At 47.3% G+C, this 23,086-nt stretch overlaps 1 protein-coding gene across 1 annotated transcript in view; it reads right to left on the bottom strand.

The window, feature by feature from the left end:
- AKAP13 (A-kinase anchoring protein 13) overlaps positions 1–23,086 on the bottom strand; it is a gene marked incomplete at its 5' end in the record, with an annotated part of 84,800 nt that overhangs the window by 24,257 nt on the left and 37,457 nt on the right. The window contains 4 exons of the mRNA XM_084253151.1: positions 175–242; positions 9,555–9,729; positions 16,906–17,038; positions 18,365–18,407. Of these exons, the coding sequence (XP_084109277.1) occupies positions 175–242; positions 9,555–9,729; positions 16,906–17,038; positions 18,365–18,407 (419 nt within the window). The remainder of the gene's footprint in view (positions 1–174; positions 243–9,554; positions 9,730–16,905; positions 17,039–18,364; positions 18,408–23,086) is intronic.

Raw genomic sequence — 23,086 nt, 5'->3', positions numbered from 1 at the left:
TTAAGATCATCGATCACATTGCAGAGAAAACAATTTTGGTTCTTTTGGTCTCAAAGCTTATACCAGGTGATCATAAAATCAGCAAAAACCACAACCGCAGCTCTCACTTCCAAAGATTTTTACAGCTTAACCCCCCTTTTTTTTTTAACCCTTCTTTTAACCGGAGCATCTTACCTTCATTTTGACCTTTGCACAGGAGGCCAGATTTTCCCGACAGCCTTTGTGGACAAAAGCACTGCAACCTGAAAAGAAGCAAACCCAAGGGAGGTCAAGAGAGCAAACAGAGCCAGGAGTCGACCCCGGGGCAGCCCATGGGTCTCCTGGTCAAGTGACGCGCGCCTGAATGTGACTCTGACGGCTGCACAGACTGCAGGCCTCCGCTAGGAAGCGCCTGTGATGTCACTTGGAGGAGGAGAAACAAGAGCAGATGCGATTTCCGATTAACAGAAACTAGAAGTCTGGAACTCGGGCAGGAAGCGGAGCCGCTACTAAACTAAAAGTAAAAGTATCTGCGCCCATCCCAGTCAGCTGTGAGTGCAAGTCAGACAAGCGCGAAGGCCAGGTCCTGCTGCGAAGTGCAGCGGGAATCCCAACGTCCTCCTCTTTGCGTCCTCCTACACGTGGGACCTGGACGATCTCGAGCTTTCCAAAACCCGCCTGCGTCAAGGAAGGTCGTAGAACTGCCCAGAGCACTTTGGGAAGCCTGACTGGAGAGGGCGGGAGACCACCCCCACCCCCCCCCGCCCCGAGAGGAAGCAGAGACCAGTTTGCCAAGAACGTTCAGGTCTTGCTGCTCACTGGGGTGAAGGGTCAGCCCTCGGCGCCCCGAAAGGGTCATTGCACCCCAGCTGCTGTGCGGCCACGGACCAGACCTGTGCCGGGCCGCCAGAGGCGAAGCAGCAGCAGACAGGAGAGCTGGCTGTGGGGACAGGGTCAGCCTTCATCTGGCAGTGACAGGGAGTGGGGTGGCCCGGGGCGACGCCAGAAGGTGACGGGCAGAATCCTAGCCCCAAGGTCTCCCCACCCCCTTCCTCAACAGCGCAATGCCTCCTGCGTCACAGGTCTCTTCCACAACGCCACCTATCACATCGCACTGTGGTTGCTTCATGGGTTTCTCCTTCACTGACGCCTCCAGGGCAGGGCCCACTCCGCCCACTGAGAATCTTCCACCAAGTCTAGCACAGTCCTGAGTCACGGTGCCCGTGCACATGTCCACCTCAGGCCCGTCATCTGCCGGCGTCTATTTTATGCTAAGTCAAGCGCCCAACCCTTGATGACATGCAAACTATCAACTTGTTAACACTGGAAGGGATGCAAGAAGAGCATCACCCTGAATCTGATTTAGGCGCTTGCTCTACGAGCAAACAAGACTCTATGCAAATCCCCCCTCCAGAAGCCTCGGTTCCTCATCTATAGAATGAAAGGAGGGGCCCTATCCCCCCCCCCACTTCTCGGTCTGGGGTTCAGCAAGACATTTCTGGCTCCTCTTCTTGCAAGGATAACTTTTCAAAGTAGATTCTGCCGAACTGTTTCTAACCTTCATGCTGCAGAAGCGGTTTTCACTTTAAGTTGTCTGAGTCATCACCAGGACAGACCCGAGTGAGCACATGTCAGGAGGACTTGGTCATCAACGGCTCTGCCTGGAGGAACACGGCTGGAGGCTCCCCTACAAAAGAAGCCTCCAGAAGCACTCTGCTTTTGTCAACAGGATGTCCTAGACCTGGACTAGCTGCAGTCCTGGGCTGGGGTGAGGCTTCGATTTTCGTTCCTGGGCAGACCCTTGTCTCCTGCCTAGCCCCCTCCACCCCACGTGAACAGTCACTGTCTGGTAGTGCTGCGACTCTAATAAACAAAAAGAGACATTCACGTTCACTCACAAAAGCAGCATGGGAAAAGGTTCTCCTGGAAAAGATTCCCAAGGACACCAAGCAGGGGAGAAACCCGAAGGTCTGATCCCAGTCCCAGCTGCTGCAGCCATTGCTTTCCCCTCCGGGAGCCGACCAGGCTGTGCGGGAGCCACCCTCCCCGCCACCTTTAACGGGACACTCAGGGCCATGTGCACCTAAGCTGTGAAGCTGCTGTAGAAGGTACAGCGGGAAAGAGGTCACAGACCCCCGAATATTAATGCCAGGGTTTCTCAGCAACACCCTTCTCAGGCCCTACCAGGGCTTTGCAGAGAGACCCCTGGGGAGTGAGTAACTCATTCTATGAGCAAACGGAAACGTTTTAAGCATGTTTTTCTTAAGAACTGGAAACCACTGCCCCTCATTAATGTGTCTGGCTCTTTGATAAAGAAGTAACAGAAAGAAGTAGAATCACAAATGGAATCCCCATAAGCCGCTGTGATGCCAAGGCCCTGTGGCCTTCCGCGCAACATGGAACTCATGCCCCAGGGTCTGAACGCCAGTGACTTGTGACTGAAGACTTGAGGCCCCGCTAGCCAGAAGGTCTTCCAGACCTTCCAGAAGGAGTCAATGAGGCAAGAGGTGGGCCCGACCACTTGTTTCTATAGATTCATAGTGGAAACCTTTTGCTTTCTTGCTTCCCCCTAAATCTCCAATGGCTCCCCCTCATCTTAAAGGCAAAGCTCGAACTTCTTAGTTTGGAAAGGCCTGTTGTCGTGGCCCCTTATTCTGCCCACCCACTGGACTGAGATGCTGGACCCACAGGGCAAAAAGCCTGACAAAGGAATGGAGGCTCTTTATTCAGTTCCTAGAACAACTGGATGTCCCTTCCTATCCCCAGCAGAACCTGTACCCCAGAAAGGGCTGGCTCCCTCTCCGTTCATGCAGCCCCCCAGGGCCCAGAGCACCCCTCCCACCCCCGCCTGTCTTTCACAAGTCCCTGCTCAGCTGGAGTCTTTCAAATCTGTCTTGTCTAATCCCACCCCCCTTGCCGGCCTGGCGAGGTGAGGGCCGCCCGCTGTAGGGGGGCGCGACTCCCTTTTTTACGCACAGCCTGATGCGACAGATGCCCCCGCACAAGGACGCTGAGGCGCCCTTTCTAGGAGAGAAATTGGAAATAACCCGAAAGATGCAGTGGTGGAGCAGATTCTCCGTGTCTGTAAAGAGATGCCGCAGGAGCGAGCCGTCAGCGACCCAGACCCATCTGTTCAGCAGGCTGAGCCCCAGAGGTACCATCTCCATGAACTGAAATGAGGATGAAACACTATCTGAGATGAGATGCCAGAGCCTGGACTAGATACACCGAACTCACAATTATTTATTATTGGGGAGGCAGGACGAGCAGGGGGATCAACAGGGAAACAGGAATTCACCGTTACCTATAATGGTTAATAACATAAAACATTTCATCTAAAGCAACATGACAAAAAAGTTGCTTTTTTAATTTCATCTTCAGTGGTGGGTACATAAAAGCCTGTCGTGTTATCCATGCACTACTTTGCATTCATGTTTTTAAAAGAACCATCCCACAAAGTTCTAATGTCCTTCCAAGTTTTTTGAAATCCCTCAGAAACATTTCCTTGTCCTTGAAAAAAGCCAATCACACCCGTGATAAACTAAAAACACTTTTCAGTTAGATTTCACTGTCTCATATTCCAGTTACAAAAACGCATCTTCTTGCTTTCCTGAAGATCAGTAATAATTCAGGCACCGGTGCCCATCAGCAGAGGCGGTGGACCTGCCGGAGAAGCGGCCAGTAATCCTGACCTACGGAAGTGACCAAGCGGACTGTGGGCAGATCTTGGCCCAAGCTGCATTCCACCTCCTATTCCTTTCTCCCCCACAGCTGCGTCGCCCCATAGAGAATTAGGCCATGGTGATTTTTGAGGGGGTGGGGATTATCACCTTAAAGAGATGTTAATAGTAACCAAGGTCTCAGGCCAATGTTTGAAAGTGAAAAAACAATTGCAATCGATGAATCAGAAAAGCAGAAATAATTTTTTAAACATGCCTTTCTAGTAAGCAACTTATCACAGAAAATTTGCTTTTTAATTAACATGTCCCCAAACCCACAAGCCAGCCGAACTTTACAATACGGCCACAAGTCTTCATGGTAAACAGCTCGGACGAACGTCTGCTCAACAAGCTCAAGTGCTGACGTGAAAACGCTCCGCTTTTCATCCAGTTGGCCTGGACCGGGGTCACAGCATTGGGGTGTGTGGGGGTGATTAGAAGCTTCAGCCCCACTGACATCAGCCCAAGTCATGCGGTTGAAACGTAATGCTCTGTTATGGAAAACAGCCAGTTATCAAGAACATGAGGACTGAACCAATCTAGCACATTTGCGAGCTCCTCTGCCACAAACCATACCACATCATCAGGGAGATCAACAACTGGCCTGCCTTTAAAAAAAAAAAAAAAAAAATGTTTCCTAACAGCAGAAAGCAAGCACTATCCACTACGTTCTCATTTTTCAGAGGTCTTTAAAAAGTCTCAGCACAGTGGCTTATGGGAACAGAGCCGACCCCCTAATTAGATTCCTCTGACCTTAAAAACAAACAGCTCAACCTTCAACTGACATCAGCCCAAGACACGAGGTTAAAAACGTACAAGGAGGCATCGGGCAACACAACATGAAGCGAACTTGTCTGACGGGCGCTCCCGTGGGTGGCTGCTGTCTGAACCCCTGCCTCCAGCCACCACCACCTGCAGCTCTTAGGGGCCGTTTCTCAGCACAGAAAGCAGGCGACCTGCCTGAGAGACGAGCTTAGAGGCCTCGTGCCAGCTGGGCTCTCCTCACAGAGGGTGAAGTTCTAAGGCTTCACAGAGTCACCGAACGGCATGACTGGGGAAGCGAGGGCCTGAACCCCCAGCCCCGCGAGGCGGTGGGAGGGAGGAGCCTCCCCAGGCTTCAGTCCACGGTCACCGCCGAGGAGGCTGCAGAGCTCTCTCCTCTGCCCACTAGAAACACCCCTGAGCAGCAGAACAGACCTGGGGGAAATTCTCAGGTCCTCCTCAAGGAGGCAGGTTGACAAGTCACCTAAGGGCAGAAAGGTGCCACTTCTCCCTCTCGTCTCACGTTTAACCGAGGAAACAAAACACGCCGAAGCGCGAGCACTTTAGAAATACATGTTCCACAATTCTTTCTGCAACTTCTCGTTTAAAATCTTCGGGCAGTGTGAGGTGCTGCCTATTGTGACCGACAGAGCCGACATACAACAGGCGTGTGTGATATTCGTCGTGGCTGGTGTAATAACCACAGTTCGATGCACAGAAGCAGAGGGAAGCCACAAAAAAAAAAAAAAAAAAAAAAAAAGAGCCAATCGTCTTAGCTGGGGCCTCCTAAGAGCAGCTTTCTGGAGAACCCTGAGCAGCAGAAGGCAACAAGCTGCGCGGGCTCTGCTGGAGTAAGAACCGACTCCCGATGCAGAGCCCTTCCTTCACCTTCATCTCCTCTAAACAACAAACTTCCTTTCTTCAATCAGCCATATGTACTTTGCTCTCTCATATAAGCAATCCACTCTAAATGCCAGAAAACTGTTTATCTAGAGAGCTGCTTTTCCAGATAAAATCCAAAGCGAAACCCAACCATCCCACACACATGCTCAACTCATCTTACCTACTTAGACAGCAGCTGGTCCACTTGTTTATTTTGTTTAATCAAGAGAAACAACCTACCACAAAAGTGCTCAGAAGCTGCTAACACAACAGAAAATAAATCAACAATAATCCCGGGATCGTTTTACATCTGTTTAAAGCAAACAAAACCACTGGCAAAATCCCAAAGCCCAAACATAACAGATTCTTTACCCCGAAGAACTCCACCACGTGTTCCCAAGGCCAAATTATTTGTGGGATCTGGAAAGAACAGTTGATTATTCAGGGGAAGCTTTCTGTGCCTGCCGAAGAAAGGAAAGGAGAGAGAGTCCTTCCCCAATAAAGGAACCTAACCCTAAGGCACAGTAGGGTTTTTGGCGGTGGAGAAGGGGTTCAGGGAGGGGGGAGATGGAGGCCAGGTTTTTACTAAGTTAAATCACTTTGAACTAGGCCTACCGGGGGCGTCAGTCTTTCCTTCCACTGCTTGGCTTCCCTTTCCTGGGCTCAGACCGCAAGGAACTCTGTGGGTTCTGCCCCTGCGGCTTCCTGTGTAAGAGCAAGAACGTTTCCACAGGTGCCTCCAGACTCCGCCTTCACCCACGATTATTTCAGACTGTCCAGGTGTGCTCCAGTGCAGTCAGGACAGTGACGTGTCTTAAAAGACCCTGTCCTGCTGACTATCTGCAGAGAAGCCACACTAACGTGACTGAGGACACTGGGGAGACAGGTACGCGTCAACACCGGCCTTCGTGACACAGCACCGCGATGGCCTCTGGCTGTTCTTTCTAAACCAAGACTCAGACCTGGCTGAGCAACTGGTTGGTGGCCTGAGGCTCCCGGGGTCAGCAAATTGGGTTATGCTAGATGGAAAAAGGGAAGCTAGGAGCTCAGAGATTTCCCAGGAGGCAAGGGAGTAACTGGAGGGCACCACATTTTCTGAGACTCCTGAGGAAGCTCCTGAAGAGGAGAAGGGATGCAGGAAGAGAAGAGATCCTAAGTCCCCAAATTACTCAAATTTTCCACTTCCTTTAAGATAGCAGATGGTGCTTCATGCACACACACATCACTGCAGGCTGCTCTGCAGGAAGCTGGCGAGAATCAGCCATTACTTTTGTCCCTCTGGGGAGATGACTACATGTTGTTCCTTGGCTTTCAAGCCTTGCCTTTTCCCCATCTTTTTATAAATGGCAGGCAGCACGGTCACACGCAAACCTTCAAGTCACTATGAAGTGCTGAGCCTACCTCAACACCACCTCTGGAGCTGGGTGCAAAGCTGTGGCTGCAGCGGGGAGCACTAGGTTTCTGTGGGGGGTGCCATGAATATTAGGGTAGCAATCAGGCCAGCCTGTCAAACAGTTTTTGTTGTGTGATTCAGTTTAAATTTCAAAAACATTAATTATTTTTCCTTTTTTTTTTTTTTTTTTTTTTTTGGCTGAGCAGGTAACAACCAGTTGGTGACAGGTCAAGCTAACCATAAATGAAGGGCTGCTGGCAGCGGATATCAGGACACTCCCACCTGGAAATGGCCCCTCCAGACAGGAGACTCTTGTGATGACACATGGCCTCCACACCCATGAAATGATTTGTTTCCAAATCACAGAGCAGGCTCCGTGCTCCTTGGGTGACTTAATATTAAAATGCACAAGTTAAACCAAAAAGTCCCGCCCTATGAATAAAAGCGGTTAGCGTGCAACAAGCAGCCCATCTGCTCTTTCACTGGTTTTCCACGTTTAAGAGGTCTTAAATGAAATAAAACATTTTTACGTTGTAGGTAATCAAATATGAAAAATATTTAGTATAGATTTTAGAGCTAAATTTTTAACATTTACTTTTAAAATCACTGAGGACCAAGCAGCTTTTTCTGAGGGATCCAAAGGTGAGGATGAGCAGGACACATGCGCCTCACACACCTCACAGAGCCTGCCTGGCTTCTGTGCCGTTCTGAGTACCGCGTGGGCTGCTCTGCATCCCTGGACCATGCCCGTCTCCAAAGGCATCCCAGAACCCCTCTCCGGAAGAAACTCTGGCACATGGGATATGTGACAGGAACAGCAGAGCAATCCAACAGGCTGTGGGGCCCGAGCTGTGCTTCATCAGGAAGGGTGTCTAGTGAAATTATTTCTATTTATGTTTAACAGGAAGCGGGAGCAAAGAAGCAAAAGTGGGCTGAGGATGCCTACATTGAAGAGATGCATTCCCCTGCATCACAGTGGATATTTTTGCTATCTGACAAATAACAAACCAGTTGCAGGCTTAGTTCTTAGTCTTTAAAGTCTAGTGTAGACTAAGACAGACTACAGTCAAGGAGGGCAAAAATCTGATTTTTTAAAACCTAGAAATAATGTATCGATAAGATACCTATGTCAGTATAAGATGGAACCGATACTGACGTAAATGAGACAGCTTTTTCCAACAGGAACTCACTGAAAAGTTGTCTGGAGCTGGTTATGACAAGTGTTGTCACCTACTCACTGTAACAATAAACCAACGGTCCTTCAACTTAATGGACTCTAGATTCGGTGGGTCTTCAGAAAGGATTTCCACCTCTTCCATCCCTAAACCTGCTTATAATGTCTCACGTCACAATTCAGAACTGAGATTGTGGGGATCAACCATCCGGCTTCTCGTCAACCCGGCACGACCAGAACTGCTTCAGCCTTTGTCAAGCGGACACTTTTCCAGCAATAATTCTGCTCTTTGTCTAGTAAATTCTTGAATCAAATACCAACATACTTTGCTCTTTCACTGGAGACCAGCTGACAAATCATCAGAAAAACCTTTGAAAGTATCAGTGAATCAGTTTCCATGTAGTTTTAACACATACAAATGCTATATAAGTATGTTCTTCAAAAATTCACCAACAGAAGCGTAACATAAAATCTTGGTACACTCAACTTCTTCCTCCTAATGTTGTTCTTCAATTGTCAATGGTTGGGTGTACATCTTTTTAGACAGTCTTTTATATTTACATAAACAATTACTAGTTACTTATTTGCTTACTGTAAGTGGGGATCTCACACACAGCTCTACGAAGGTCTTTCTCCTCCCAATAGATCTGCAAGTGATCTCAGCAGACCTGCGGCTCTAGCTCAGCACCTGGTCTGTGGGCTGAATTCCTATCCCATTTTTGGGACTGGAGTTTCCGTGAGGCACAGACATGCCCCTTCTTTATGTGTAGTCTAGGGCTGCTTTGGTGTTGTAGCTACAACACCAAAGGCAGAGCGGATGAGTCACAAGTGAGATCTGACGGCCCACAGTCTAACGTAGTCGGGACTCCTTGCTTTAAAGAGCATGATGCTTCCTGACCCTTGCTTATTCTTTTTAGCATGGAGCCCAATGTCCCCTCAAATGACATTTTATTTGATTGATGGATGCTTAGGTATCTCGTCATTTTTCTGCACCATGAATATTGCTGCAGTGAGTAAGCACCGACCTCAAGTCATCAAGATTTCCAAGATAATCACTCGCACTCTCCTTACTAAAGCCTACAGAAGTCACCTTCCTCCTTTACAACAAATATAACTCAGAACAAAGCACCGAGGCTGCAGCACACTAAGATGCTTGAAAAATTATGATGGGTATGAGCTCTTTGTAGGTACCGGTCATGGATGTCATCTTTTGTTAAACACACCCCCTGTGAGCAAGCCACCCGAGGTGGTTTTCCGCTGGTCAAGAACAGGTCAGCACGGAACACCTATTTGCACGAAGTGCCTCCCTGGCCGTCACCATGACCTGACCCTGGCAGGCAGTTCAAGCATATTCATATTCTCTCAGTACCAAGGGGAGCACATACAACCCAACACTGGGTGGGCAGCTTTTGGGTCTGGGGCTGCAAGACTATACTGATGCTAATGCAGATTTTTGGAAAAGGCAGTGGATTAGGGACAAAGAACAGGATCTTTGAAACCGAGGCGACCTGAAATAATGCACAGGCGCTATGTTACAGGTATAGCGATGGTTTCTTCCACGATACTTAAAGACATTTAAAAGGCTGCTTCTCCACATACATGGGGGCCGGGTAGGGCTGGGCTGGCAGGAGGCCCCACTACTCACTCGCACAGGCGTAGGCATCTTTGTTGGTAAAAGGCTTCATGCACTGGCTGCAGCTGACAGGACCCACCGTGGGGACGGAGCTGAAAGCGTGCCCATTCAGAGTCTTCTTGTCCTTCTCCTTCTCTTTAGAATCTTTCTCCTTCTCTTTGATTTTATCTTTTTCTTTTTCCTTTTCCTGCCGAAGGAAAGAATCGGTGTTAACTGAACCGCAGAAGACCTTCCCTCACCTGCGCACCCAATGGCATGTGCCAAAAGCAATTGGCAAATATTCTGGGTATAAGTCAGGATCGCTTGTCTTTGACCTTTTTTTTTTTTGTGAAGTTGTGAGCAATCAAGCTACATTAGAAAGCCCCTGTGAAGACTGGCGGGCTACATCGTTCTGTAGCAGCTTAGTCATACCCACATGCCCAGCGTCCAACACTAGAAGAGGCTTCTGGTGCTGGGGGAGAAGGGTCTGGGGTGGCCATGACTCCCCCCAGTGACCCAAAGCATGACCCACACAGGAGGCAGCAGAGAGCTTGTGGCCAGTGGCTGGCAGGGAGCAGGGCGGTGAGTTCTGGAACTAGGTGAGGGCCAGGAAAGCAGACAGGGCAGCAAGAGGAATTATCTGAGGTTGCTCTGACTTCTCACACCCACTGCACATCCTGAGCAAGGGCGCCCTTCTGATGTATTCTCCCTCACTCTAGCCAGAAACAGCAATCAACCCCCACATAGACGTTTTGTTTTATTAACCACATCTGCAAAAGTTCATGGCTACTCGCTTTGGACCAGCTTTCAAACTGGGGGAGGCGGAACTAAAAGCCTGTGAACTTAAGGAAGCAATGATGAGCTAGACTTTAGGGAAAAACCTAGAGCAGCCAGGGGCAATTAAGGATGTGGGGACCAGGGTAGGACTGCATTCCCCAGGTCCTTCAGAGAGATTATTAGGCATAGCCCTCACTGGTTCATCAGTGCCAGTGGAACACTTTCCTTTCAACCAACTTGGACCATTAACTACAATTCACAGAGGCTGGAAGAACACATTCATAGCAGTTGTCATGACTGCTAACTTCCGAGTAATGGGTACCCCAAATGTAGCGGTCGCGACAATTTCCAAATGCCTTACACTCTGAATCAACACCTTCCGCATATGCTATTTCATCTGACTCAGTAACTCTGAAGTGGGTGGGTGGGCAGCACGCTGAGAAGACAAAATTGTGCAATTACCACGTGCCACATGCTGTCACAAACAGCTCACATGTCGCCACCACCCAGTCAGGTTAAGTGCTAGTTTTTATCTCCAGTTTAAATCCTAAGGCTCAGAGATGTTTAGTAAGAGTCGAGGTCCCGCGCCAATAACTGCACAAGCTGGAACTAGATCCTGACCTGACCGAAGTTAAAGCTTGGCTCCCAGCCGGGGAGGCTGTTGACTCGCAAAAGCTCACACAGCAAATGGGCAAGTCACATTCAGGACAGGGTTCACTGACTGCTCCCCGCTACTCACTGAAATGGTGGCTCTCAGTCCAGATTCATGGAAAGCCCTTTGCTAACAGCACACATACAGTAAAAGTCTAAGAGCCAAACTGCTACATTTTAGATGGAAAAAATAAGGAGAAGGAGGGAGGAATACAAATTACCTCACTTCACAAAACAGGAAACTGCTGAGAGAAAATGAGCAACTGCTAAAGGATGCAAAACTGTAACAGATAATAACAAAAATTGAGTCTTCTCAATTTCTTTCTTGTAACTAAATTCTGCTGAAAGCTTCTTCTTCCCCCATTTTTAAATGATTTATTTATTTATTTATACAAGCACTGCGTACAGTCAGAAGCGCGGGAGGGTGAGAGAATTTACCAGAGCCAGAGCAGGGGATTCATCAGAGCCAGAGCAGGGAACAGAACAGGCAGACTGACGAAATACACTGCTGAGGGGAGCAGCGGGCACGGCAGGAGAGGTCTGTCACCCTATTTGGGACCATTCCTGCTGGCCGGGGATTGAACCGGCGCTGCAGAGGCTGCGGGCAGCTTCTCAGCCCAGTGCTCACCCACTGTGCCACCGGGGGAGGCCCTGAAAGCTTCTTTGAGCATAAAATGTGAGCTGAAAAGCATCTGACTTTGCTCAAGTAAGCTAGAGCTTGCCCCAAGGGTTAGAAGAAAGAACTGTCTGTGTCCAGTGCTCAAGCCCAGCAGCGGTCGGCTCCCAGAATCAAGCACCTCTGCATCCAGACGCGTCTTCCCAGCACCACCACAACACAGCTGCATGCCCCCTTCCGAGCTGGTCCGAATCTAGAGCTGCAGAGAAGCTGGGCGCTTACCTCCCCATGCTTTGTTCCTATGAATTTCACTGTGATGAGGGGCACTTCAGGGAAGCGACCCCACATTACCGACATGGCGCGACCCTCACGCCAGGAAGCATGCGCTCAGAGAAAGGGGGGCGCATGCCGGCAAGGCCCCGCGCAGCAGCTACCAGCTGCCCTGCTACCAGCTTCCACCTTAAGCGGAAGCCAAGACAGACTGGTTGACAAAGGGAAGAAGGGAGGGCCGGACCGCAGTTTCCTCAAAGCTAGCCTTAACTATTTGCATGCTGCTGGTAAAGCCAACTGCAGGCGACAAAGACACCAGAAGCACCGGAAGTCAGCCAAGGGAATGCCCCAAGGGCAGGCTGTGTGGACAGCTCCTCTGCCAGGAACCCTGGTAAGGAGGGAGGACAAGTTTTTTTGTTTTTTTTTTATTTTACTTTTTTTATTTTATGTAATTCTTACATCATTTTTCATTTTTTGCACAATGTATGCATTTTCATTTTGGTTATATTCCCCATATAATCGCATCCTCCCTTATTTTGACCCTAGTCCTTCCTCTCCCCACCCCCCCTCCCCAAGTGTGTCTCTGGTTTATAGCTGCTTATTGATTTTGTTTTTCCTTATTATAATTAGTCTTTGTCCTGGTCCCTTATTAAGGTTTTCTAAATCCCTGCTATGAGTGAGACCATCCGGTATTTTTCTTTTTCTTTCTGGCTTATTTTGCTGAGCATGATCCCTTCCAGCTCCATCCATGTTGCTGCAAACTGCATGTGTCTATCTTTTTTGAATGCTGAGTAATATTCCATGGTGTGTATGCACCACATCTTCTTGATCCAGTCATCTATTTTTGGGCATTTGGGTTGTCTCCATAGCTTAGCTATTGTAAACAGTGCTGCTATACACATAGGGGTGCAGGTGCCCTTTGGAATTACTGTTTCTGTGTCCTTTGGGTAAACACCTAGGAGTGGAATTGCTGGATCCTATGGAAGCTCTATGTTTAGTAGGTCAAGAAATCTCCACACAGGGAGGACAAGTTTTTTAAAGACACCATTCTTTAAGGAACACTTCTACTTGAAAACTGAGTCCTCACTTTATAAAAAGCTACAAGTTTTCTCAGAAAAATTTTCAGTGAAGTTACTTGTGGTGATTGGTTGTTTTCTGAAGTCTGACTTTTGTAAGCTTAACAGCAGCCAAAAATGCTCTATCTGTGGGCAGGGGAAACAGAAGCAAACAGTCTTTAAAGGGAAAGAGTCAAGTAACAGCTGCACTAGGATACTACCAAGGAAGAGGATTTCCACTTTCTAGACTGGCCTTGTAGACAGCTATTAGGAAAAAATTACAGAGCACTCCGGACAGCATGCAACACTCTGGGATCAAGCAAATGTCATGTGTAGATCTTTAGTCAGAAATGAGACAGGACTGCACTTAACCCGGACTCAAGCCTTTGCAAGTTACTCCCTACTTACTTGCAAGTAACTTCCTTTGAAAGGCTAAGGGTGTAGTTCTTCCTACACAGACCACAGAGCTGGGAGCTCAATGTCATCCTGAAGCTATGGAGGAGCTGAGCAGGTGGGCAGAAATGTAACTCTTGGTCCCAACACCGACTCTGAGTCAGATTAAGAAGCTATCTAAAACATCTCTAAGCATCTGCTAGTTTTCCACAAAGAGGAAACTTAGAAAGCCAGTGTGATTATGATGTTTAAAGAGGGTCACCTCACTGCCTTTATGTACCCAAACATGATGCCTGTTAGGGTTTAAATTCTCTACAGCAAGTCAACTTACTAAGACAGAAACTGTACCCCTTCTCAAAGATACTGAAAGACAAAAAGCAGAAACTGCCAGTCTTCCTGTTAAACTTCCTGTTTACGCTCACCCCCCCTTAAAAAACATTTCAATATATTTATTTACTAATTCAAGCCAGTTACTGATGAATCTCAAAAATGACATGTGAAGGCTCAGTATTCAGTTTCTTAAATACATTACATATATAAATATTATCAATTTCTCCAATGCGTGTGTATATATACAATCAGTTTTCACGTATATATATAAAAGCAGACAAACACATCACCTAGGAATGTGAATAATTTGCTGCCGAGTGGTTGACTTTTGGTTCTGTGAGTAGTAGTTAACTGCTTATAACCACAAGTTAACATACTAACTGGAATATACACCCAGGTTAATAACTATAAACCATTTTACACAAATACATGTATCATGCTTAATTGTAAGCAAAGCAGATTTCCAAACCGTTCTTAGAGACTTTGCTAAGACTGAAAAGTGGCAATTTAATGTAATCTGCACTAAATGCTTAGTCTCCCTGTGCAGCAATGGTTACCCAGGACAACATCTTAATACAAATAGATTTAGATGCTCCCATAGCATCTCTTCACACACTCTGAAAGAAGTCAACTGTATCATTTTCATTAAGAAATCAGTGCTAACATCTACAGTAGCACTGAATTTTTTAACACGGAAAAAAAAAAAACATTTTAAAGGTAAGAAAACAATAGTATCATCATGCTAAGAAAATCTAATATTCACTTATTTTGGTGTTACTGTTTAGAGAATAAAACTCTCTGTATGGTGAGCCCTATTGTCTGTGAGAATAAAAAACAGGGTACAAACAGGATTTAACACAAGTTGTTTCACTACTTCCCCTATTTCTGAGTATGTTTGGCTACACTCACAAAAATAGACGGTTGTAAAACAATCGTAAAGTAACGATGACCAAAGGGAAACTCGAGCCTCTTAATGTTAGGCCACCAGGGTACTCTCTGCACCTGATAACGACTGCAGTGCAGGGCTACAGATCTACTGTTCTCTGAGACACCCTTGCTGGAGACAGCACAAGCCTCTGAAGATTAAATGGTGGAGCTGAGTCTGAAAGAGGAACCAGTCTCATTGCAAAAGAGTGTTGTCATTTTGACGAAGATAATCAGAGGGCAATAGGTCAACTGATAGTTTGTGCAGCAATGACAGGCTTTGGTGGAACAAAAACAGCCTTCTTTTCTCCTGCCTTCTCTCCCTCTCCTACTAGCCAAGGCACTCCTTTGAGGTAAGCTAGAAGGATAAACAAGTTACTGTTTAGTGACAGGTAGGTTTGGTGTTAGAGTGAGCATGAAAGGAGGAGGCTACCTGCCCTGGGCCAGACCACAGAGGTGGTGCCTCCGGGCTCTCTCTTCTCTGGGCTGCGGCCTGTGCGCCAGGAGGATGGAATGAGTCTTCTTTAACGGTCAGGCTCCACCCCCTAACTTCAGCCTCACCCTGCTTTGTTCACGCCTGTCCGCATCCCTGCATCACTGCTTTGCCCTGAAAGTCGATGTCACTGGGAGATGGTGGGGAATCTCCACCTACCTAGTGTCTTCCAATGCCAGTTTGTTTGAAGATTTCACAGTTTAAAGATAAAAATCAACCAGAACAATGTGAAATCATTCAGGCTAGAACTGTCCTTTTTCAAGGTAAAGGTTCTGAGCTTGAGCATCGTCAGGGGCGTGTCAGCCACTCCGGATGCTGAGAGGAGACATCACCCAGTAACACTGGCTCATTTATACTCATCTTGTCGGGGAGATTTTCTCAGGTTGCCATCAACCTGTCCAAGCCAACAAAGGTAAGTGGGGGAGAGAAGGCTCCACAGGAAACCTCGCCACTGACGTGCAGGCACTGACAAGCACTCTGCCCTTTTTGACCTTATTTTTTAAAATGACACAAGGCGAAACATGCAATGAACACTTCAATATGTGATTATCCTGGAAATGATTTGCCAGACTCTTTGCATCTTCGCCTGCTTCTCGGGATTGCCCGCGTTCCCTCCATCCCACACTTGTCTGTACGCAGACGGAGGGGTGGCGAATCCTTTTCCTAACACCTGCTCAGGAGAAATGGAAACAATTCTGGGGGCAGGTTTTGTGGAAAAATTCTTCTGAGTGATGAGTAAGCACAGCATTTGCAAAAAGAAAGCGATCTTATTTACAAAACTTAGTGAAACACACGGGCTCTGCTTCGACCAGCCCACTTAACCCAAGGCCTCGAAGCTGTGAGCTCAGGCTTTGGGGGGGAGGGGGGTGTCTTTGCCGGGGTCCCTAGGTTCAGTGTATTCCTTATCCCCTTACTTCACAGATGTAGTCAGGAGCACGTGCACTGTATGTATTACACTCGGGTGTGTTCCTTGAAAAGAGTTCCTTAGTTATTAAGATTTCTGTCTCTTTCTTTTTTTGTACTTATTTCTTTATTCGGATGGAGGCTGGGTGGGTAAGTAGAGTGTAAGATAAGTGGGGGGTAGAGAGTTTTCCCCTCTGATCTAAAACTGAATCAAATTTGGTTTAGCACTGGGAATAGGTGTAGGAAGTTTACGCCTTTTATTTCTCTTGAGAGCACATAAAAGAATAGTTAACTCTATGTGGGATGACAGGTGAAATACCTTATTTTCAGATTTCGAAAGTTCCTGTAAGTAGAGCAAGAAAAAAATAACGAGACAGAAACTTTTAAAAATATCTTCATTTACCTCTCAAACACTCAGGAGACCACACTGCAACACACGCCCAACTTAGGAGCAGGCCTAAGAACCCACACGTATTTGTCCTAAAAGTCAGTGTGATTTTTGGGGGTGGTGGGGGGTGGGGTGGGGGTGGTGGCAATCTTGCCAACCTCTCTGGTTTTGGCATAAAATCCTGTAGCTGCATTTTACACCTACTTTACAGAATTAAGCACTGTGGCTAAGAATACGGGCTCTGAAGCCAAAGAGATCTGGGTGTGATCCTCTCCCATGTTTGGGACCAGATCCAGACAAGGCATCTCATTCCTGGAGAAGCCAGAGAGGATCTACCCTATCAGGGCAGTGGAGGGGACTGAGTTGGAAAATACCTGGGAAGCTCTCAGCAAACACCAGGAACACAAATGGTGATAATTACCTCCTGGGGCTATTATTTTCCTTCAAATATTAGGTTATTTCAGAGTATCTCTGAATGTATTTCCATGTGTCCCCAACCAACATTTCGCTGATTTTCAGGTGGGGGCAGGTTGTGACGAGAGCATAACAATGACCGACGGAAGGACACCCACGGTCTTACTTACTCTGCTCTTCTTACTGCTGGACATTTTATTCTTGATGTAGCTGAACGTCCGGCTGACCTTTGTTCCGCTCTTCCCTTCAAAATCTTTCTTGGAAGGGCTTTGTGGCAGGAAACTGTAGTTCTCTTCTGTTATGCTGAATAAAAACAAGATTCGTTTTTCTTAAAAGACTAGAGATTTTAAAAAAAACTCAATACCTTATACACAATTCCTTGTAACAGTCACTGTCACGTTATCTTGGCTACACGACAAAAGTCACCTGACATACCCACTAAAGGGTTTTCGGGGACCTGGTGTTAGGGTCTCACTGCCAATCACTCGCTCATTAGTGTATCTGAACCTTCCTCATCTAAAATAGATTTACAAACTTCTTTGCATCAAATCATGTGCTGGGAAGGCAGCCCATACATGTGATGGAAGGATGGGCTTATTCATAAAGGTTGCAAACCAAGGAGTTTTATGACTAAACGGGGAGCCAGCTTCCCTGGCAGCAGAGCCCCCCTCCCCGGCTCCATCAGGCGTCCGCACATGGGCACGGGGCCTGGCGGACGGTGACGATGACAGCAGTTTTGGAAGGAACAGGGTGAACGCAGGCAGGACTGGGCAGGCGGGGAGGGGCCTTTCAGGAGACTCACAGACCTGGACTAGGTCAGACGTGTTCGGGAAGCCCACACGAAGCCCAAGTCCACTCGGGAAAGACATGTCTGGGCCTCAAGAGATTCCTCAGAGGACGCGGGGCACTGGCACACACACTCCATTACGGGGGGAGGAGTGTACTTATTAGATTTCTCCTCACTGTTCTAGAACATTATCTTACAGGTTTTCCACAGAAAAGTAGCATTTGCCTCGAGGGCCTCTGGGAGTGGGCAGACAGAAGCAGAACCACAGTCTGTTACAAATCAAGAACTGTTTACCAACAAAATAGTCTGTTACTAAGATAAAGGGGAAACGGTGTAGAAAACCACCACTCTAGAAAGGACAAATGATAACGGGGTCTGATGGAAATGCAGAGAGCAGCACTCATACTGAAAGCGTTCTGGACCTCAGGTCGTAACTACTGGCTCTGGAAAAGGGTAGCAACTTAAAAATACTGCAGGGGAAGCCCAAGCATGATCAAATCATGAGACTCCATCGCCCAAGCACGGAAAGAGGTAGCTAAACAAGTCAGGACAGGACTCCTCCGCCGGCTTTCAGCCCATCACTTCCTTGAACAGAGCTGTGGACCGATCATTAGGCCGGTGTAAAGAATGAAAGTGGAAAACGGTTGAAGACATTAATTTAAAAAAGATACAGGCTTCTTCACAAACCATTTCTAACCATTACTCCACATTTACCACTTAGGGAGGGAAGGACCCCAAGAGCTCAATTAAATTTGTTTACTTGTTAGTTAAATGCCCCAAAACATGCTGGATTTCCTTCATGCTACCTTGGGAAAATGAGTAACAAAATAAGCGTATAGTACCTCTCAGTCAGATTAGCACTGGTGCTGTGGAAAGGCCGTGAATCTAGAAAACAAAACAACAGTGAAAGGTTAGAAAACAAGGACTATACCTGGATGACAGGAAAAATGTTTACCATTTTTTTATGACAGAGCAAAGCAGAGAAGTGTTTGGAAGCCAGCGCGTGATGCCTGCCTCTCCTCCTGGGGGTGTGGAAGAAGGACAAATTGAACTTGAAACCCTCAAATCAGAACTGGAAATAGGCAGTAACGGGGAGTGAATTTCCCCTAAAAAATTTAATCCACGATTGAAGTTACAAACCTTGAATCAACATTTCCCCCTAATTCCCAAATACATCTGAAACACATTTAATTCGTTTTCCGATCACTGTTTTTCCCCCAGCCATCTTTCTGAGCTGACCCAGGAGGTATAGAAAACAGAAAATTAAATATATATCCTGGATACTATTAGTTTTGCTTTTACATACTTCTATACTAAAAATCCAGCCACCGTGTATCTGAAATGCTCCTGAGGATTACTGGACATGGCTCAGTGAGCAGGAAAGCGGCTCAGAGCTGCCCTATCAAGCTTTGGCCCTGTCACTAATTTGGGGTATCTCTGCATTTTATTTCCTCATTTGTGAAATAGAGGAGATAAAGCAGATGTTCGGCCCCTTTTAGGATAACACTGATAAATGAGCAGGCGGATGCATCCTTCCGCCTTCCCTAACCTTCAGGCCATAAACTGAGGTTGGTGGTTCATGAAAACTAACCAGGTCAGATGACAGGGCAGGGAATGGAAGAGACAGAAGGAACATCACTCCTATTATTTCCCTCCCACATGTTCATAAGGCCCGAGCCACTTCAGGAAGTGGATGAGAGGCAGGCCTCAGTCCCGGCGTTAGCTGGTTTCCACTGTAGAGGAGGTCAGGTACAGAAATACTTTCTGCATGATTCCAAGGAGACAAAGGCCGCCCCGTGCTCCAATGTGGACAAAACACACCCTTCCCCCTTGACAAAACACACAAATCCCCCTTGGGATTTCTGAGATTGAAGTAAAACTATAATTTGCTAAAGACTCGAAGATGTTGCTGGTACAGATACAGGGAACACTGGCTCTGTGGGCAGTGACAGTACAAAAGCAAGGTGCCATCTTAACGTGTAAGCTCAAGTAGTTCCCCAGGTGGAGCAAACTTGGGAAATGAAATGACCTCTATTACCACCCAAAATGTAAGAGCATTCCCCTTCTATCCCAAGATCATGGGTCTAAAAGAAAAAGTTGTTTCTGTGACAATCTAAAGCACAGCCTCAACACATAGGGAAGAAGTTCTGCTAGAGATTGTTTTACGTGTACTCAAAGTGTTTCTCCACACCCAGTGGACATGCATACACCCTGGCCTTGCAATTTAAACGAAAGACCAGTGTAAAAAGTCTATTAGCCTACCTCACTTTTTGTTCTGACACGTATTCCAGTACAGTCTCATTCCTTTGTCCGCAGTTAGAAAGAGACAGACTAAGCACGGAAGGTGGAGGCCACGCAGCCTCACCACCATGGCGGCCCGACTCGCCAGAGGCTGCCTGACCTCTGGGGACATGGCCCTTTAACCTTTTCAGACGTGGCACACTTCGTACATGTAAATGCCACAGTCGAGCTCTGCAGACCCCCTCAGCACTCCAGCCTAATGCAAGCTCTGCGAGTGCAAACGTGAGCTCCTGTCAAAGAATGTGTAAGAAACCTGGCCAGTTCACACACCATGAGTTTGAGAACCAGGCCCAGGACAAGAGCCATTTGTGAACAGGGGCTTCGTGACAGCGAACCACACCAAGTGGTGTGATGGGGGAGATGAAGACTAGTGGAGAAGCTGGAGAGGGTCAAACCCTGCCAGGCACAGCTTTTCTTTCAACAACAGCGCCACCGCACGCAGCATTCTCCCGGGCAGACAACCAGCCATCGAGCGGTTTCTCTGCTGCTTGTAACCATCCTCTGGGTGCGGTGAAAAGTTAAAAATATCGTCTTGGAAGGGGATGGTCTGTAAGGACTACATTACTCTGTATTTCAAAAACTAACTTTACTCTTAAGTTCCATCAGGAAACCATCTACGTCTCCTGGCAAGCAGAGAGTCTCCATTCAGCCCTCTCTGATGCAAGAAGGCGAAATGCAGCAAACACAGTCCCTGGAGCAGAATCTCCGAGTGGTTCTTTCCCTACTTGCCCCGGGCAGCATCTGCGCTGTTCTGACTCCCGAAAAAAATGAGCTGGCAAGATGCACCCATCACACTCCCCTACCAAGACACAAGCCTGACACAGCAGCTCAGACGGCTTTCGGGCCCACCGTGGTCCTCAGATAAGCTGCTGCCTGTCTACTCTCCACCCCAGTAGCCACACGGATATATTTTAGTCACCACCTTTACTCGCTCTTTTCCTTTGCATCAATGGATTTTTGAGACGAATCCAGCTTAGAAATAATGTTGTGGGTCTGTCTGTTTTTCTAATCTAGTAAGTGACTCAACAAGACGTTCCAGACAACAGCTCAGCGGACATTCGTTTTCCGAAACGCTCAAATGCTACCAGCTGGGGAAGGCTGTGCCTGAAGCAGCTTATTTATTTGAAGGGAGGAGATGGAGCACAGGCAGAAGCTAGAGTTGTGTGAAAAGGCTGATTCTAGAAAGCACTTTGTTCCTAGACAAGTGTGCTCATAAGACACAGTCGCTGAAGACGAGGAACGGTATTCTGGCTTCTCTAGTGCTGACTGAACGGTGGTCAGAGAAAATGGGCCCTGCCCCTGTGAACTCACTCGCTCCATGCGGTAACAAATGCTCATTAAATGCCAGGAAGTACGCCAAGGACTTTAAAATTTACATATCATCTGTACCCTCTTACCAGCCTGTTTAGCAGTTCAGGTAACTGAGCCAGAGTTTCAGTATCTGACCCACGTCACGCAGCCACTAAGTGGGTTGACTTCAAAACATGGCTTAAAATATCTGGCGTGCCAAACACTGTAGGCTTAAAAATGACTGTGTAGATTCTAATTGTAATAATTTCAGCTAGAAAGAGTGAGCAAAGATAAAGCACGCAGGGCAGCTAAGTGAGCGGGAGTTGGAGATTTGAGTCTGAGGTGCCTCGAGAACTGTCCAACACTTGAAAAGGCACAGCACCCTGAACACGTTTTTGTCTTTTGTTCAACGGTCAGAATCTTAACATCTGCAAAAAGACTTATCATGTTTCTAGAGCACAATAAAAAAATGCAGCTGGGAAAATTAATTTTCCCAGGCACTAATGTAATGGGGAGGCACTAAGGGGAAGCGTGTCACTGGAGTTGGTCAGTCCTCCACTCACAGAGCACGCTCACTCAGGGAAGCCGTGGGCCCACTCACGGAGTTATGTATGACCTCATGAATGACCTCCTCATGCAATCCCGCATGAAACGTGCACTGCAGCGACCCTGCGCTGAGGGAAGGCGCAAACTGTGACCTAAAGCGCTGCTCTCCACAGCAGCCTGCTACTGACTTCAGCTCCCCTCGGTGACTGAGCCCAACATTTCCCAGAAGACAAGGGATTCTCCATGTGCCATGGTGCTGACCTCCGGGACCGGGTTTTCTGGGAGTCCACTGCCTTCTTTATCATGTTGGGCTGGCAAATGAAAACAAGGCCAAAAACCACCTTGGTTTTTAGAGGAATCACTGTGAAGGGTTTCACAGAAGAGGCAAGAGAGTAAGTGACGACATAGAGGAAAAAGTCCTTGCTGTGGGACGCCTTCTGCCAATGCCGGGCACTGTTAACAGGGGAGCGGGACCCTTGCCAAGCACAAGCCTGGCTGGTCGCGAAAGGTCGGTGCACAGAGCTGCAATGGCTCATTTAGGAGCCTTCCTGTCCTTTCGGGCTCTTGCGTTCTCGCACTCCAGTCCCATCAGTGAACTAGTCCATTGTAATAATTTTATTCCATGTCAGCAAAACTAATCCAAACCCAAATCAAACAAAACTAGGAAAAGCTACTTTTCTTAAGGTTCTGTGAAGTTACTGTCATAACTGAGAGTAAGTCGTTACCAGGCAGCGTCAGTCAATGGGTCAGACTTGTATGTGAAGTGTGACCACGTGAACACAGGCCACAGCTAACAGAATCACTGCACTGCGGACATGAATTAGGCCTCCAGTGAGACTCTAAGGCAGGGCACCTACTTCGGTCCCCAACTGAGTTTCACCAGGGGACACTGGAGAAACACCAGGAGAGCCTGCTCACTCCTTCTGCTTCTGTCTCCTGAGCACCCAGCGCAGCAAAGAATGTAACATAAAAACCCCCTTTGATAGGAACTTAAATCTTTACTAAGATTTCACACTGCAACTACACATTAAAAAACAAACAAACAAACAAAACAGTATTAAAAAAATAAAACCAAAAAGTGAGGTTTCTCAAAGAACATGCAACCCTTCTGTGGCAAACATCTGGAGTCAATTCAAGTCGACGCCCCGTGTGACTCAGCCGGTGGATCCCGAATCTGCACAAAGTTCCATTAGCATTTTCCAACGTGATCCTTCTGGCACTTGCTTAGCTGACTACATATCTCAGTCTTTCTTAGTCTTTTATGATCCTGACAGGAAGTTCTCAGGAAGAAGAGCTCAGGAAATTCATCTTGGATCCAGTCTGGGTGACTTTACTGTGGTAATGTGAGAGTGTGTCCTTGGGACATATGAGCATTATATCTAATTTAGTCTCAAGTATTTCAGAAAAGACTTTGAGTGATGGAGAGA

Source organism: Talpa europaea (assembly GCF_964194135.1).
Source record: "Talpa europaea genome assembly, chromosome: 14".
In the NCBI taxonomy this organism is placed as follows: domain Eukaryota; kingdom Metazoa; phylum Chordata; class Mammalia; order Eulipotyphla; family Talpidae; genus Talpa; species Talpa europaea.
Note: the sequence above shows the minus strand (reverse complement) of the source record. Positions and strands in the feature narration are given on the sequence as shown.